Genomic DNA, 17,320 nt, shown 5'->3' on the forward strand with positions numbered 1-17,320 from the left:
CACTATGGGGCTAGCCATTCCCCTGCTTGAAGTATTCCCTCCCCACCCCAGGCCAAGTGGCAGAACCAGGTCTTCAAGGCCCTTCGGAAGGCCAGGAGAGAGGGGACCAATCGCACCTCTGGGGGCAGAATGTTCCAAAGAGCAGGGGCTACCGCAGAGAAGGCCTGCCTTCTGGACCCTGCTAGATGGAATTCTTTTACTGAGGGGGTCCGAAGCATGGCCTCTCTGTGTGATCGGGTGGGATGGGTTGAAGACATAGGGGAGAGGCGGTCCCTTAGGTAACCTGGTCCCATGCCATGTAGGGCTTTAAAGGTAATAACCAACACCTTGAATTGGACCCGGAAGCAAACTGGTACCCAATGCAGCTCGCGGAGCAACGGTGTTACATGGGCCCTTCTTGGGTCTCCAAAAATAGCCTGCGCAGCCGCATTCTGGACCAGCTGTAGCTTCTGGATAGTCTTCAAGGGTAGCCCCATGTAGAGCGCATTGCAGTAGTCTATCTGGGAGATAATAAGGGCATGAGTGACTGTTCGAAGGGCATCCTGATCCAGGAAAAGGCGTAACTGATGCACAATCCAAAGCTGTGCAAAGGCCCTCCCAGCCACGGCTGCCACCTGCTCTTCAAGCAGGAGCCGTGAGGCTAGGAGGACCCCCAGATTACGCACTGGGTCTGTCTGGGGTAGTGCCAGTGCAAAGTTAAAGATTCCAGAAGAGCCAACTGAACCAAAGCAAACCATCAGCATAGAACTTTGGGGGAAAGAAAAGATAATAATACTGATGGTGATTAGTACCTGAGTGGGTGGTCTGCTGCTAGATATCACCTCTATGCTTGTCTTTGATCCAGTAGGATCAGGTATTGAGGCTCAGCAACTTCATTGTTGGTCATTCTTGAAGATAGATGAGTCATGGGAATCAAACTGAGGAAAGTTGAGGAACCATAGGAGGGATGGGAGATGAATCTCACTGCAATTCTGATGGTGCAGGGACTAGATAAATCCATGTGGAGCTTCTTCCTGTATGAGCCTTGTTCAATGGTTGCTCAGAGAGACTGAAAGGGATAGTTAGGTGAACCATATGGTTCTTACCCAGTAAGCCTTTCTCAAGTGACCTGAGCTAGGGACTCATCCCAGTATTACTTGCTCCACTGACCAAATGACTGGCTCACAGCATGACACAGGTGAGTTGATGTCTTAGAGGCAGCAGTTGCCTTCACTATTGGACACATAAACAGCATTTGGGAGATTGCTGCCAGCAATCTGGAAAGTCTGGTATATGGCTAGCCCTCAGCCATTTGGGGAATTCCATCAAAAATAAGTTTATCTCAGAGAAGATGGGTTGCTTCACCAAGTCATCATTCAGGTATGAATGAGATAATGTCACCAATTGCCTCCCATAGAAAACAGCATCCTATCAATCAGGATGCTGTTGGTGGACAAGAATGTAACACTGGGCAATTGACACTGGTTGTCCAAAACTGGGGGAGGTCTGTCCCTTATCTTCCCCAGCTAGCTCAGGTAATACAGAATTGAGCACCCTGCATTGCTAACTGTGTCAATAGACTCTTTTCTTCCTGACAACATGCCACGCACACTGCCCCAAGTTCAGGTTGATGCACTTGGGCCTGCCTGCAATTAGTTTCAAACCTTAAGTTCCAACATTATCTTTGCCATGCATGATTTTATAATTTCTGTTACATCTCCCTTTACCCTCCATTCCAGGCTAAAGAGCCCAATTGCTATAGTCTTTCTTCATAGGGGAGGTGCTATACCACTCACATATTTTTTTCTTTCTGCATCTTTTCTAGTTTTTTAAGGTGTAGTGATCAGAGCTTTACATAGTTTAACACTCCGGATATGGTTTCACTATAGATTTATGTAACAGTATTATGTTGGCAATTCTATTTTGTTTCCCAATGATTACAAAAATAGAATTTGCCTTTTTAACATTTTTTCTCCACTGGCACTGGTAGGTTGCTGTCTAACAGGTACAGCCAATGAAGCTACAAACCTGTCCTGGCAACACCTTTTTGTTTCTACCATGTCCCCATGATGCTGACTTCATTTCATCTCCAGTCCATGAATGAGACAGGCAGGTTATCTTTCGCTGTGTATAATTTCCCTCGTTCTGACCCAGTCCTAGGGTAGCCTCAAGGTATATAAAATCCATTAGGATTTGTCACCCATTACCTTGGACAGCAGTGAGGTGACTACACTGAGTTGAAACAGAGGAACAGAGGCAGTGTGGGATTTCCACTGGGGATAAAACATTTCAAGCTGCTATAGTTTTCCGCTAGATAGGTCAGCGCCTCAACTCAACAGAGGGGAAAAGTCCATAGTGTGCACTCCACAATAAGCTTTCAATCAGTCCAAATCAGACAATACTAACGTGTAAATCTTTACAGTACTGTACTATTTAACATCCCCTTACGATGCATTAATTTTCTCAGTGCGTATCACCATTTTTGTTCCTTAACCCTAATAGCACCCTGATCATTGACGTCATACTTCGTAAATTACAGAATACTTTTTCACCGTGAACGAATGATGCCCTTCAGAAAAATAGGAAATCAGCAACCTCCTACGCGCGCCCCCTTATCTCAATACGCTTCCAAAGGGAATGGGGAGATCGATATCTCTGAGCTCTTTTTAAGGCTCCTGTTACAGGGGAATCGATAGCTCGGAATTCTTTTATCTTGCTTGTTTTCCCTACCAGTGACAAGAAGATTGGTTATTCGGTGTTCTTCGTTAGGGCTGTTCATCGATTCGCTCCGCGAGTAAACACGGTCCGGTAAGCGTGTGCACGTTTTGTTGGCGGCGCAGACGTGGAAGTGCACCGGAGGGGAAGCGAAGCTATTGCCATTGGTTCCTCCTTGTCACGGTGAAACCAGCAGCCTTTAGGCTTCAGGTACCAAAGCGCTGGTGGGACGTTAGGAAGCGGAGCCCATCCTCCTCCCGCGTAGCCTGCCAGTTATTATTTATTTTCGTTGTGACAGGAGGATAAAGAAGAGCATCTTTAGATTCGCATCTTAATAAGGGGAGGGGGTTAAAGTTGCTACAGGATTCAGAACACCACCCCATTTGCTTGTAAGGCATAAAATTGAAGTCTCCTGGCTCTTCCAACAGAGTTTTTAATACGGGAGTTCCTTCATGTGGATCATATTTTTTCTACTTGCCGTGTTTTTAGGCCTGGCAGTCCTAAGGCTTAGGAACAGAATAGATTGGTCTAGAATAAACTGAAAGAAAAACGAGGTAATAAAGTCTATGAGCACGAGAAGAGTATCTCTTGTCAGATCAAAGTGACCAGGTCTCCTGCTGCTTAACAAAAACGTTTCAACATTAAAACGCAAGGAGCATGAGCTGTCTGCTTATTGGTTGAATTTTTGGATTATTTCATTTTTTTCAGATTTTGGTATGGAGTTCCAAGCTGTGGTGATGGCTGTAGGTGGTGGATCCCGCATGATGGATCTGACCTCAAATATCCCTAAAGCTCTTCTTCCTATTGGTAATAAACCCTTGATATGGTACCCACTCAATCTGCTAGAACAAGTTGGTTTTGAAGGTGAGCAGCCTTGAATCTGATGTTTTGCACTATTGAAAAATGATACAGAGAAAAGCCATAGTACACAGTACATTGTTTGCAGCAGTACTGGGAATGAGCCATGTCAATAAATCCAGGGAATTTGGCATCATAGCTGGAAGTTCAGTTAATTCAGAATGTCACATTTGACTTTTAACATGACTTAGAAGAAGGAAATTATATGATTGTGATCATCTCAAATTTTAAGTAAACATTTATATATAATCACTCTATATAAAGAATGCACACATGATAATTTTTCTTATCTTTTTTTCTTCTGGGCATTTGGTGTGAATAAAGAAAATAGCACATTTTTCATTTTAAATGCTCTGGGGCCAAATCCCCAAATTCTTTTTTGTAACTGAAAGAATACAAATGTAGTTTTGGAAGATCTGTGCAGAGCTTCCAAGAAGAAAATTGCGTGTGTGTTGTGCGTGTGTGTATGTGTGTGAGAGAGAGAGAGCATGTGAGGAAATGCGCATTGATGCCATATTTGTAACGGCAATGTAAATCACCCTTTCCTTCCCCAGCTTTATGTGAGAATAATGTACAACCTGTAGAGTCACAATTTGGAGGATTTTACTAATTTTCTCCAAGTATTCTACTCACTGATATATTTTTCATCCAGAATTTTCATTGCTGTATATATAACATTAAGCAAGTGATTTTAAATATTTCAGTTGCTTTTACTATAATTAGCCTGGGTTAAGTGGGTATGGTTTGTAATGGATATTTAGTAGGGTAATGCAGTACTTCAGATTTCAAGGCAAAATGGGTCCTTGGGAGAATGCACAAATATAGCACCTGTCTATAATTGCTTAAAGAAACTTACCTTTCCCTGGAATTGTGTAGGAAAATGGTACAATCACAGGAAAAAGCATGTCATATAGTTGTATAATTAGGTCTGAATGTAAGTCTACCTCTCCAATTCTGTATTGCTGTCTACTCTGCAGCTCAGTCAGTCAGGAGACCTCACATGTATTGTAATACAATCTATAGAGATTTTAGATCAGCTTGCACACAGCAATAAGCATTTGTGTGTTTGTGTGTGTGTTTTCTTTTTGGCTTACTGGGTTGAGTAAACTCACCTATTGTGGCTAATGTTATGTGTGAATCAGACTACCATGACATGTTCAGCAAATAATGTTTTAAAAATTCTTGGCTTAGCCCAATGTATAAAACCAATAATTGTCTAATACTTTTACTTGTGTCACCTATGTTCATAACTAGTTTGTAATTAACTGTTTCTTTCAGTGAAGTATTATTTCTTTATCTGCATTTATAGTCTTCTAAGAATAGATCTGAACTACAGAAGTTTTAATGTAAATTATTTTCATTTTAAATGTATTTATTCTCACCTGATTATTAGTCATGAGGTTCAGGGATGCTGTAGAGACCCCAGGATCCTTTTCCTTATGGCCTAGCATTTTAAATGTGTTGTGAATAGTGGCAGAATAGAAGTTTTATGAATAATGATCAGTTGCTATGGCTAGAACTGAAAATAATGTAACTGGAACCTAAATATGGCATCATACTAGTCCTTTTGGCTCCAAGTAGGGAAAGAATATCTGATTGGTCAGTGATCATGGAACTTAAACTGTAGTTAAAACAGCTGTGTTAGATGTTTTTTTTCCAATACATCATTACCGTTCTAGGATGGTTCTTTGTTACACATTCTGAAGCTAATAGATTCTTATTCATGGTTGCTGTGTTTTAAGTATTACGTCGTTAGTAAAGCTTTAAAAGAAAGTTGGTAAATAGGATTATAAATAAGCACCGGGATGGTTTCTTACAGGTTATATCTCTTCTGTAAGCCAAGAAATCCGTATTTTATGCAATGTCAAAGCAGGAGCTGGGGTAGATGCGCTACTTTTTCTTATCCCCCAGTAATAGGAAGTATTCTTCAGGTTGTATTGTGGAGGCTTCATAAGAGGGTCTTCAGTACAATTTTGAGGCTAGCATAGAGAATGAGCCATGCATACCGTTGTCATAGAATTGCTCCAGTTTAGTGTATGGCTTTGTCCTTGCAACAGTAGATGCAGCTGTTTGGATGGCAGAAGGCAGACCATTCTTGAAAATAATTAATTTCAAAGCTAATGTGTCAAGAAATGTTTATTGTGTTTATTTGTTTATTTATGCTTATTTCTTGCATCTTCTGTATAGAAACTAACCTAGTTGCACTCTAGTTATTAGTGGAACTAAATTTTCTGAGATACAATTACTGACCATTTCCAATGTTGGTGTTTAATATGTATTTTTATTGGACAAAGGATAAAGAGAGAAATAGTAAATGACTTCTGGCCACAAAGAATAGAATAATACTGTATTTACAAAGGCCTTCACTGCTAAAAGGTCCTGTTTTCTTTGAGTTAACTAACTGTGCTTTTTGCATTCCCTCTTCAAAGGAAATTAGAGCAACATTTTAGGCTAATTTCCCAAATACATTAGAGTTCTATTAAAATGTAGTTTAATTTACAGTGTTAGCACACTGCTTTTTACTTTGCCTGCTCTTTGTCTAACAGGTGGCTAATCTGAAATAATTACCTTTTGCCTTTCTTCCCAGGTCCACAAGTTTAAGGCACTTGCTACTGGCAAGATGTAGTTAACTAGATGCTAGACTTTGCTTATCCCTATAATGCACTTCCCAGAAATAAATCTCTTTTCTGTTAGTTATAAAACCTGTTTACTAAGCATTGCACAAGTCAGATTCCCATTTCAAGAACGCTCATACTCATAAACAAAAGATTTCAACCTCCAACACACCAAACTCCAGCCATAAGAATTTTTCTGAAATTATTTTTTTCTTTGAAATAACTTCAAAATTTTTTCATTAAATTCAGCAAGAATGGTGGAAAAAAAATGCAGAAGAATTTCTCTACTTGGTCCTAGACAGATTGGAAGAGAAAACTGACTTAATGAGAAACCACTTGCAAAACTGTCCAATCCATCCCCATTCAGAATAAAATTCTGTTAAGAAAATAATGAGTTATTTCCTAGGAAGTATACACTACCTGAACAGAAGTTTCCCTCTTATTGCCCAAAAGAACTAGACCTTGAGCTTGAACTTAAAATATTGCTGGCAATGCATTCCACACTCAATGAAATGATTCTAACCTTAAAAAAAAAATCTGATTGTGAGGTATTTCCATTATGAATGGATTTGCCTAGCTCTTCTCTTGATCCAAAACTCCTTTTGGATATAATTCCAATGCAGATCAGATGTTTTGATTAGTCCTATACACCATGATTAATGGCAGGAACTGTGGGAGTTCAAAACATCTGGAGATTACTATGCCAGTCTTTGTTCTAGATCATTTATAAACACAAATTTAAACAGCAGTGGTCTCAATGCAGTTCCCTGGGTGTCCCATTGTTTAGTTTCAGCTATTGTGAAAGCTGACCATTTATTCCTAATCTAAGGTCTCTGTTCATCAAACAGTTACAAATGAATAAAGAGACCTCTACTCTTATCCCATTACTGTTAGTTTATTCAGAAAAATGATGAGGAACTTATCCAATATATTTTGAGTATCCAAATAAACAGTGTATATGAATTTACTACTATCTACATCCACATTGGGACTCTCTAAAACAATGTTTCTCAACTTGGCAATGTTAAGACGTGTGGAATTAACTCCCAGAATTCCCCACCCACAAATATACCAGGAACAAATGTTATCCTGAAAAGCCTGTAATTTCGTAAGTTCCTCCTAAATTCTTTTAAAAGTTGGTGTTACATTGTCTGTCTACAATTGCTGATTTTAGGGATATATAATTTTACATGTGAGGTTTCTTCTAGAACTCTTGGATAAATCAGATAATTTAGTATTCCATACTCTTTAGAATTTTACATGAGAAGGTTCATATGTGCTTTACAAGACCCTGATTTAATGAAATTTGAATTCAGCAGACAAAATTTCCATCTAGACAATCTCCTGAAATAAAGGACAAGTAGATTACATCCAAAGAAGTCTAGATGAGGTATTTAAATTTATGTTATTTGCATAAATGTATATCAGTTGTGTAATGATACTACTACACAAATGATGTAAATTGCTACAAATTATATATTGTTAGAAATTACTTGTTTTTAGATTTAATAGACATTTAAGTTTAATAGAAGCTCCTTCCTCCCAGGTTTTCCATTAAATTGAGGTTGTATGGTATATCTTTATTAGTATCTAGCTGTGTTGTTAAATACATGGAATATAATAGTGACAGTTTACCTAATACTCTTTCAGATTTAGTATTTTATGTTTTGCTTATGGGTTCTCCGTTACAAAAACAAAATTACATAATTAAAATAGTATAAAATATTGTTCTGCAGGAATGATACTACCTTTCTTTTTTGGTCAGTAATATGGTATATAATGAGATTTCTGGAACCTTGAAGAACTTGATCAAATTATTTGTAATTTGTAAGGGCTCTTTAAAAGTTGTGAGAGTTTTAAAAAATCTAAACTATTTAACATTTACATGTAAACTTTACATTTACATTTAAAAGTTTACATTTAAACTATTCAAAATTAAATGCGTCTATTTTAAAGAATGCAAACTATTTCATAGATTTATTCACTTTTTCTTTAGAAGCCATTGTTGTTACAACAAAAGACGTTCAGAAAGTGCTAAACTTAGAGACAAAACTGAAGCTGGATATTGTATGTATTGCTGATGATGCAGATATGGGAACTGCAGACTCATTACGGCATATTCATGAGAAAATAAAGGTAATACTAAATATTCTTAAAAATCATTTTTAAATGATTGTAATATAGTATGAGTAATGTGTATATGTGTAAAAAGAATTCAACAGATCAGATAAGTGTTAAGGAAATTAAACTTTTAAAACATCTAAATATTTGGAGCATCTTTGTGTTAAAAATATAAATGTATACAAATACCAGCATTGTTTATAAATTTCCATTGTCATTTCCACTGACTACTCTGAAACCGAACTTACACATAGTACTATCAGGTAATAAATCATCATCTTAGCAAATGTTCAGATCTTGCAAGGCATGCTCATGTTTCCGGATTCTGATTTGCTGCTGTTTCCAATTCAGTTTTAGGGACAAGATTAACAAATTAAGCCAACCAATGAACAGTAGCATCATGTGTGCCATACCTTTGAGAAAGTATAAGAGAGAAATCCATTAGCTAAATAATTTTTAAAAAAACATATTAATATATCTATTTAGAAATTAATGTTAGTCCAAAATATAGTAATATAAATTCATTATGGATCCTAAGTTTCCTCTAAGACCTAGGTTATACAGTACTACATATCTGTACACTTTCAGTGAGATCTGATATAGGACTGAAGCACAGGAACAAAAAAATTGACTCTTTATATATTCTAAATCTTATCCACACAATTTTTCATTATAGAGAGTGCCAGTGAAACAATATTGTGTTTACAGGTTCACTGAAGTGCACCTGTATTTTACTGTATTTTGGTTTAATTTACTGTAAATTAAACCAAATTTAATTAGAATGTTTCAGGCCTAGATTGTTGTTTTTTCACTTTTCTTATGATTACATGTTTTTAATGTTAATATTTAATATTCAATATTTTCTGAGCTATCTTAATCCAATATAAATAATTTGGATACTGAATTAAAATTTTAATTTAATCAGTTCATATAAAATTTAGTTTAAGGATTCATAAAGCATATCAATAATTTGATTAATTTGAAATCTACATAACTAACATCAAACAGCAATGAAATAAAATTGAGAAATCAGTCATCACCTTAGGTCACGAAACGATCCAATTGTTGTATCCGATATACAAGCAATAAGTTTTTAATCTGAGCTGTGTATCCATTTTCGGTGTGGTAAAACTGAACCTTATTACCACTGCTACTGTAAACAGAACTGGTTTCATAAAATTAACGGTGATATTTGACTTTTCATTATGTATAAATCTGTGGAATTCTTTAATAAGGGGAAAATGTCTTCTTTTCTGTTTCGGTGGCATTGCATCCAGCTCATCGCAATATTTTGTTTCCTGGCAGAAAGCAATGTGTGAACTTGGGCAAGGTTTCATCTGTTTCCTGAGGTTTGGCAGCAGTATCTGTAGACTCAGGTTATGCGGGAAGAGCCGATGGCATAGCTGCTTCCCATGCTATTATTGCTCCTCCTGGGAGTAGAAGCAATTTTGGCATGAGAAGGAAACCTACCGTCAGCACTTCCTACACACTCTCACTTCTTTATAAAATTACAAGGAAAAGCCCTATGCAATTAAGAGTAATGATGGGAAGGGCTCTTGCTGTATTCAGTATGAGCCAGAGACATATAGAACCACAGATATGGTCCAAAACTGTACTGCCTTGGTAAGAAGACCAACCATTTTTGCTGGCATGTACATAGATAATGTTATGTTGGTTTGAAATATGAAGATGAGAGCTGACAGGTTTTTTTTCTCATCCTGTTAAGCTCTTCTCCAATTTATGTTAGTAACTATATTCTAACCAACTATGAAAATATAGTGTTCCAGCAGTATAACAGTGGAAAAATATACATTTTCCTCCACTAATGAATGTTCACTTGTTTTAATGGAATCCCTGACTAAACTGTGCAGTTAGATACTCTTTTGATAGGACTTTGGCTATGAATTAGTGATTGGTAGTCTACCTGGTGTTTCCTGATTCCTTCAGAATGAAAGTTACAAAAAATGTACTCACGATCCTTCCACAAACAGTGAAAAAAGCAATAATTTCTTGGAACAGCTAAACAATCCAGATTTGCATGCTGGGTACATCTTTTGGAGCCATATTGTGGAAAGTGTGATGTCACAGCAGTGGTCTGTATGCTGCTGAGGGTCAGTGATCCATGTAGTTTTGGACAGACAAGTTTAGCGCTTCACTTCCTCTGCTGAAACACCTCCTTTCCAAATACATGACATAAGAAAGCTCACTGTAATGGCTAGGAGGTGGAATCTGAGCTTCTGGTACAGTTGAGAAGAGTTTGGTGACCATGGAAAAATCAAACTTTTAATAGAGATGTTTTTGGACTGTTGGTGGATTTAAAAACAACAACCATGAAATATGTGCAAAGAGACAAATGGGACATTTTACTCCTTTGCTTATGAGTTAATTTTGAAATAAATAAACAGAGCATTTCATTTCTTAAAGCATTTTACCAGACTTCTTTTACTGAGGCTGAACTTATGCTCTTTGTACTTTGAAGCACAGTGTATATTTCTAAAATGAAAATAACAAGTGCTTTGCCTCACTCACCTTTCTTAACAACACCACAGAGACTACTATACTTTGTATATGATATTAACACATTGTACAACAAAAATAATAATAGAATTCAAGGGATTGGCAATGGAATAAATAATACAAAATCATGGGAGTTTTGGTAAGGTCTGTGTCTCATAATGGAAAAATGTGAAAATCCTTAGGTAATAATACATAATCTGTATCCAGAAGCAAAACCCAGAAGATCTTATATTATGGAGTCCTTGGTGTTCTCTGAGCTTGGTTGTTTTCTTGCAGACATTTTGTTACCCAACCAGGTAATACCTTCAGTGCTAGAAGGGAGTAGTGTTTGCTCTCTGTTATAAGATACAATAGTATTTTGCTCATCCTTGATGTGTTTGCTCTCTATTATAAGATACAATATTATTTTGCTCATCCTTGATATGAATTCATTCTGAAGTTCTCTTGTAAAGCCACACCTTATTAGGAAAAAGGAATGGTTACAGGGAGGACCACTGTAGGGAATATGGAAGTCAAGTTCAGTTAAGGTTATGTTAATCCAGTTTTCTTGCATAAAACAGTTTTCCTCTATGGGCTAAAGCAATAAATATATTTCTAGCACATATGTGGTAGGGAAGTACGTAGTTGCTCATCTTGCTGATGGTCACTGTGTATATTTTCTGTTCCTTTAGTTCTGGAAGAGGATGAAAAACATGTAGAGGAGCTAACTCATCTGTAAGGCTCATCTTATAAAATAGTGCAGTGTGTCCTTTGAAGATTTTGGAATGGAATGGTTTATAGAGTCATCTAAGTACTGATTGTGCTTCTTCAAAACAGAATTAGTCTTGCAGTTACCACTTTTGCATCTGCTGTAGAAGGGAAGAAGGATTGCCTCTCCTGTGGGTGTATTTTTCAAAGCTTTCCTTAAAGCTCCTTAGAATTGGCACATATACTGTATATGTGATACTTACTTTGAGAATTAGGTTGCTACTATCCTTTCTGTAGAATGGATATTTTATTGGTGTAGACCGTTAGGGTTTCGGAGAGAAATGGAGGCTATTTTTTCTTTTAAAAGATCATAAAATTAGAACCAAGTTGGCAAGATTTGAGTCTCCTAAATAGCAGAAACTGATAAAATAAGGCATTTGATTGAAGTTGAGCTCCAGAAAAAATGTGTCTTGGCACTGATCATTTTGAGTAATATAATAAGCTAAATAAATCTCATCAATTCAGTGAGACCATACTGAATTTATTTAAACATTTTCAAGTGAGTCTAGACAAACCTTCACCAGCAGAGATGACTTCAAAATGACTTCAAAATAATTTGGACTTCAGCTCCCCTAATTCTGTATGGCAATTGTGTGACACAGTATCAGTATATATCAGTATATATACTGATATTGGTATCAGTATATATGAAATTGATATATAGTTTTTAGGAGTAGCACGAGAAAGCTCTTGAATTAGCTAGTTCTTTCATATCCAGTTTTAGTTCTTATCAGTCTTCTCTATATAAGAAGCTTGAGCCTTTATTCCTGAGCTGTGATTTAATAGTATGTAATAACTGGAATTATTTACCAAGATTCTAACAGAAGAAATGAAATTGTTATATTTTTGTTCTGTCCACGACTTTAGAATGTGTACATACTGTAGGTCTAGATTCCCACTTGTAATCTGTTAGATCATATTAATATTGTTATGTAACTTCAGAGCATTGGCATTTTTGTTGAATGACATAGTTCACGAAAAGGAAAGCTTAATTTGAATGCTTACTTTACTTATAGAAATTTTGAACATCTTTCAAAACTGCCTTGGCACTCTTTCACTCTTCTCCATCTATAATTTATTAATTAGGGGAAAGATACTCTGACGATAGCGAAGGTGTGTCCCATCCAGTTGTTGGTAAGGTGAGGTAAAAATAAATAACCATTTTTAAACCCAGTGTCAGATTTTTGAATTATGATACCAACAATCTTGGATGTTTTATTCAAATAGAAGGATGAGAAAGAAAGAAAGATACGTCTCTATATAATATCTGTAAATGATACTGTTAAGAGAGCCAGTTTGGTGTAGTGATTAAAGCACCAGGCTAGAAACTGGGAGACGGTGAGTTCTAATCCTGCCTCAGGCACAAAGCCAGCTGGGTGACATTGGGCCAGTCACCCTTCCTCAGCCCTAGGAAGGTGAAAATGGCAAACCACTTCTGAAAAATGTTGCGAAGAAAACTGCAGGGACTTGTCCAGGCAGTCGCCAGGAATCAAAACTAACTTGAAGGCATACACGTGCATACACAGAGATGATACTGCTAAACTTTGAAATTGGTGGTAGGCACAAAAGCTATATATTTGTGGTTTCCTAGTTCAAACTAATATACAGTCTGTTGGATTTATACAGTATAGCCAAAGTTTCTGGTGCGGTTTAAAAACAGAGAGTGAATAGGATAAACAAACCAACTAGAGTGCAGCTGAATTTTTTATGTCTTGCCTTAACCATTGTAAAACTGGAATGAATCCTACATGCTAATGTCTGGGGTGAAACAGATACTGGGAATGGGAACAGCATGTTTCAGGTGTTTAGCCTTAGGGATCTATTGATCTGACCTGACTTGGGATAGAAGATACCTAGATTATATAGATAGTTTCCAGAGAGATGGGGTGGATGGATGGGACTTACTGAAACTATGTATGAAATACATAAATAGGTAACAATAGAAACAAATAATTGGGAAGAGGTTCTGCCTTGCTGGAGGTCTTCAAGCAGAAGCTGGAATGCTAGGAAAAACACAGGAGGACTGTAAATGGAAAAGATGCGTGAACCCCTTTTAAAAACCATGAATCAGACTATCTTTACACAACAAAAATCACGCCCCAAAGCGCCCTTGGTTTGTTACCATTTTTTGAAACATATTGTTTTATGTTATATAAAGAAATATTTCCTTTGATTTGCTCTGATATCCAGTTTAACTGGATAACCCCATATTCTGATATTATGAAAGAAAAAAAATATTCAAACATTAATAATTTAATAAACCGCTTTAATGTCCTCTTTGGAGTTGCTCTTATCCACTTAAAAAATGGTTCCCTAGGAGACCAGCTATGGTTCTGCTTATATATTTCATAATTGTTTTACTACTGTATTTTTGCATTTGCGTAAAATCACTTTTGCATGAAATTAACTAAGATGACCATGCCCTTTTAGCAAGTGGATGTATGTAAGATAGTTTCCTTTCAATCACTGGGTTATAATGAGGGTAAACTAGATTTTCTCACTATATGGTTTAAAAAATGCAGACCATTTTTTTCCCCTCTTTCTGCTGCATCAACCATTGAAAGTAAAGGAAAATAGAAGCGTCTACTAGGGTGCTTGCCTAGTTTATTTTTCATTCAGCCATTAGTTTATTCTTTCAGGGGTTCCATACTGGAAAAAGGGCATCCATCAGACAGTAAGAACTTTATTTATGAGGGTGTTGGTGTTTCAAAGGGGAGGCTGTTGAATCCCAAAAGAGTCTTTCATGGTGTACTCTCAGCATGTATCTGAGGCCACTGCTCTGCTCATCAGGAGGAGAGGCAGAAATTTGGGCTTCACTTAGCAACCGTGTGTTTCACTGGTCCCTGTGCTCTCTGACGTTTATTTACATATTGAAGAGTAAATGGGTAGAACAGATGGCAACCAGACATTTGGTGGTTCTGTTCCCTTACACTCCTCAGGGGTCTTGTATTCAGCCTTTGCCAGAGTTCATCCTAAAAACGAGAAGCCTGTTCACAGTTATGAAAGCCTTGTTGGCAGTTTATGAGGATGACAGATTAAAATACTGTAGCTCAGTAATTACAAGATTGAGTTAACAAGTCCAAAATAAAGGCATGCCCGTGGGCCTGAAGTGGCTTTCATCATTGACAGGAAGAAGGAGGTATCTTATTGGAAAAAGAACAGTCTAGTCTTTAAAAGCAACTAAACTGTAACGTCGTCCAAGTTTTCAGTAAAATGTTGTGTTGTCACAATAAATTTGGCAGATACAGTTCATAACAACTTTTAAGGGTTTATTGTGTGGTTAACCAAAAATTATTTGAATATTTACTCAAATTATTGGTTGGTGTGGAATTTTATTTTTGTTTTGTCCCTATTTGGTTCAGAGGGATTACTCTAGAGTAGGCAGATAAATTTGTATTTGTCATTTTTCTATGAAATAATCTGAAATACTATCTTTGAAAAGCAGCTTTGTATGCAGATGAGTTGGTTAAAAAATGGATATCCTTTGTAATTTATTTGCAAATACTTTTCAAGTTTTATACCTTAACTGCTGCTGGATATGTCCTAGTCTCCCTAGTTAACCCTATACTATTACTCAGTAGTTAGTGAAACTGTTACATTATTCCTTGAAGATTTTATGGTAAGTGGTGGTGGTGGTGGTGGGGAGGAGGAGGAGGAGGAGGAGGAGGAGGAGGAGGAAAATGACGATTCTATCCTTCCAGGCTGATGTTATTCATTTCAGAAGCAGCATTATTCATATCCTTCTATTAAAAGGTTAGTCATTTTGCCTGAAGCTAAAGAGAGAGGAATTGAAATGGCTTCTGTTTAAGAAATATTGTGAATAGTACAGCATTTCTGTAATAGCTTAACATGAAATAAATTGTTTTTATTTTATTTATAGTGACTGCACGTTACAAAAAATTAGCATGAAGTCACCTGTTTAAAAAGGTTTTGAAAGGTAATAATGATAGAATAATTTTTGGCAAATGTTGATCATCTCTGTTCATAACATGCTATGTTGTGTCTGTGAAAATGACACATATGATATGGGGAAAAATATTTTTATATGATGCAAATCACCTTGTAAAATTGTTCCCAGCAATACTTTTTTGTACATTTTTTAGTACAGTATTCATGGTAATTCATTTCAATCTTTTAAAAAAGAAAAAATGGTTTTGAAGTAGAATTGAAAAAACAGTTTACAAGCCAACTATCTATCTAGGTTTCTTTCCTGTGTTTTAGGCATTCTAGAATTTCATAAAAATATAGTTCTCTGTAAAAAGGAACTATACCCTATATAAAATATAGAATTATAGAGCAGGAAGGAGTCCCATCCTGTCCCTCCAGGCTAAAGGCAGTACGTGCAAGCAGGATAGAATAACGAAAAGTGAAAAGTTGTGTGAGGTAGTGAAATTGTTTTCCTTATTTTCTTACTGTATTCACATGCTATAAAATTCTAAAATGAAAATACCAGGCTGTCACTTGAGTGTTTTGAGCTTGTTGGTTAGTATGCATCATTTCTGCCTTCCCTTCAGAGTATACATCTTATTATGTGGGATAGAGGAAGAGGTGCTGCCCCAACATCAATCTCACTTTTACTTACTTATTTAGAACAGGTTTCAGCGATTATTATTATTTATTCAATTTATATGCCACTGATTCCCAGTGACTCTGGGTGGTTTAACCTTGGGTGCTTTAGAATCCTTCATTTGCATGTGTCCTTGGCCATCCTTGTCAAGACTTACCGGAGTTGAAGCTTAATACACCAGATTGAAGAAGGCTGCTTTATGGCATAAAGTCTTTGGTTATAGTTCCTTATTTCTGTCCTTCTCACAGGTACAAGGTTCTCTAAGCAACCTGTAGGGAGAAGTAATTTAAAGTATGGCTTTTAATGGGTGGAATGGAATTACATCTGTAGGGAACAGTGTTCTACATTTACACAACAAATGTACAAAGGGCTCTTGTAAGATATATATTAATATAAAAGTGATGCAGAGACAGAAAATTGAATGCCTGGTTTGTGGAGAATATTTATGTCATGCTCAATGTGAATAATGAGAGCTTTCTCCTTCTCTGTCTCTCTTGTTTTTTTTACCATTTATTATGTTTAAGAAATACATTTCCTAGAAAAGAAAACCAAGATGTTGTTATCAACAGAGAGTATCCCAGATCTTGCAGATATTTTCCTGGTATAACAGTGCAAAAACTGCCATAGATTATATGTTGGAAATATGTGTTTATAAACTTCAATTTGCTGGAGCAGGAAGCCCAGGCTTTTGGACTGTGCACATTTGGACTTTTGAAAGCATGTCATGGATGCTCTCAGAAAATATTTGCCTGGGCAGGCTGACCCATTCACAAGATGGCTACATCCTGCTTTGTAGACATTCTTAAAACACAATTGCATCAGCCTCCTTCTTCCTCTCTAAGATGTTCCCTGCCACTACTGCTCACCATTTTTCCCCCTTTTCTGGATAGATGGGCATAGTTCCAAAGATAGCTGTGGGCTGAAGCAGCCCTCCATTTTTACTTTCTAAGAAAGTTTATGGACCCAGTAGCATTATTGGAAATAAAAACAGGAATGGAAGCTGAATTTTGCTTTATAGTATTCCAGTTTATTTGTTTGTTAGTTTGTTTATTTGTGTCTGTGTGTGTCAGGAGGTGAAAGCATCTAAAGATACCATGCAAGGTGTTTTGGGTGTTTTTTTCCCCTCATCTTCTGTTCTATTTTCACCACCTTGCTTGTTGAAATGTTCTTGAAAACTCTTGAAAAATGCCTGTGACTTTTT

At 36.7% G+C, this 17,320-nt stretch overlaps 1 protein-coding gene across 1 annotated transcript in view; it reads left to right on the forward strand.

The window, feature by feature from the left end:
• The first annotated feature begins 2,748 nt into the window (after positions 1 to 2,748).
• The window catches only part of EIF2B3 (eukaryotic translation initiation factor 2B subunit gamma), a 109,045-nt gene continuing 94,473 nt past the window's right edge, over positions 2,749 to 17,320 (forward strand). The window contains exons 1-3 of the mRNA XM_007420223.3: positions 2,749 to 2,904; positions 3,403 to 3,558; positions 8,164 to 8,303. Coding sequence (XP_007420285.1) covers positions 3,411 to 3,558; positions 8,164 to 8,303 — 288 coding nt within the window. The 5' untranslated portion in view covers positions 2,749 to 2,904; positions 3,403 to 3,410. The remainder of the gene's footprint in view (positions 2,905 to 3,402; positions 3,559 to 8,163; positions 8,304 to 17,320) is intronic.

This window comes from Python bivittatus, unplaced genomic scaffold, assembly GCF_059951505.1.
Source record: "Python bivittatus isolate LINGU-HERP-01145 unplaced genomic scaffold, Pbiv_v1 ctg000700_np1212, whole genome shotgun sequence".
In the NCBI taxonomy this organism is placed as follows: Eukaryota; Metazoa; Chordata; class Lepidosauria; order Squamata; family Pythonidae; genus Python; species Python bivittatus.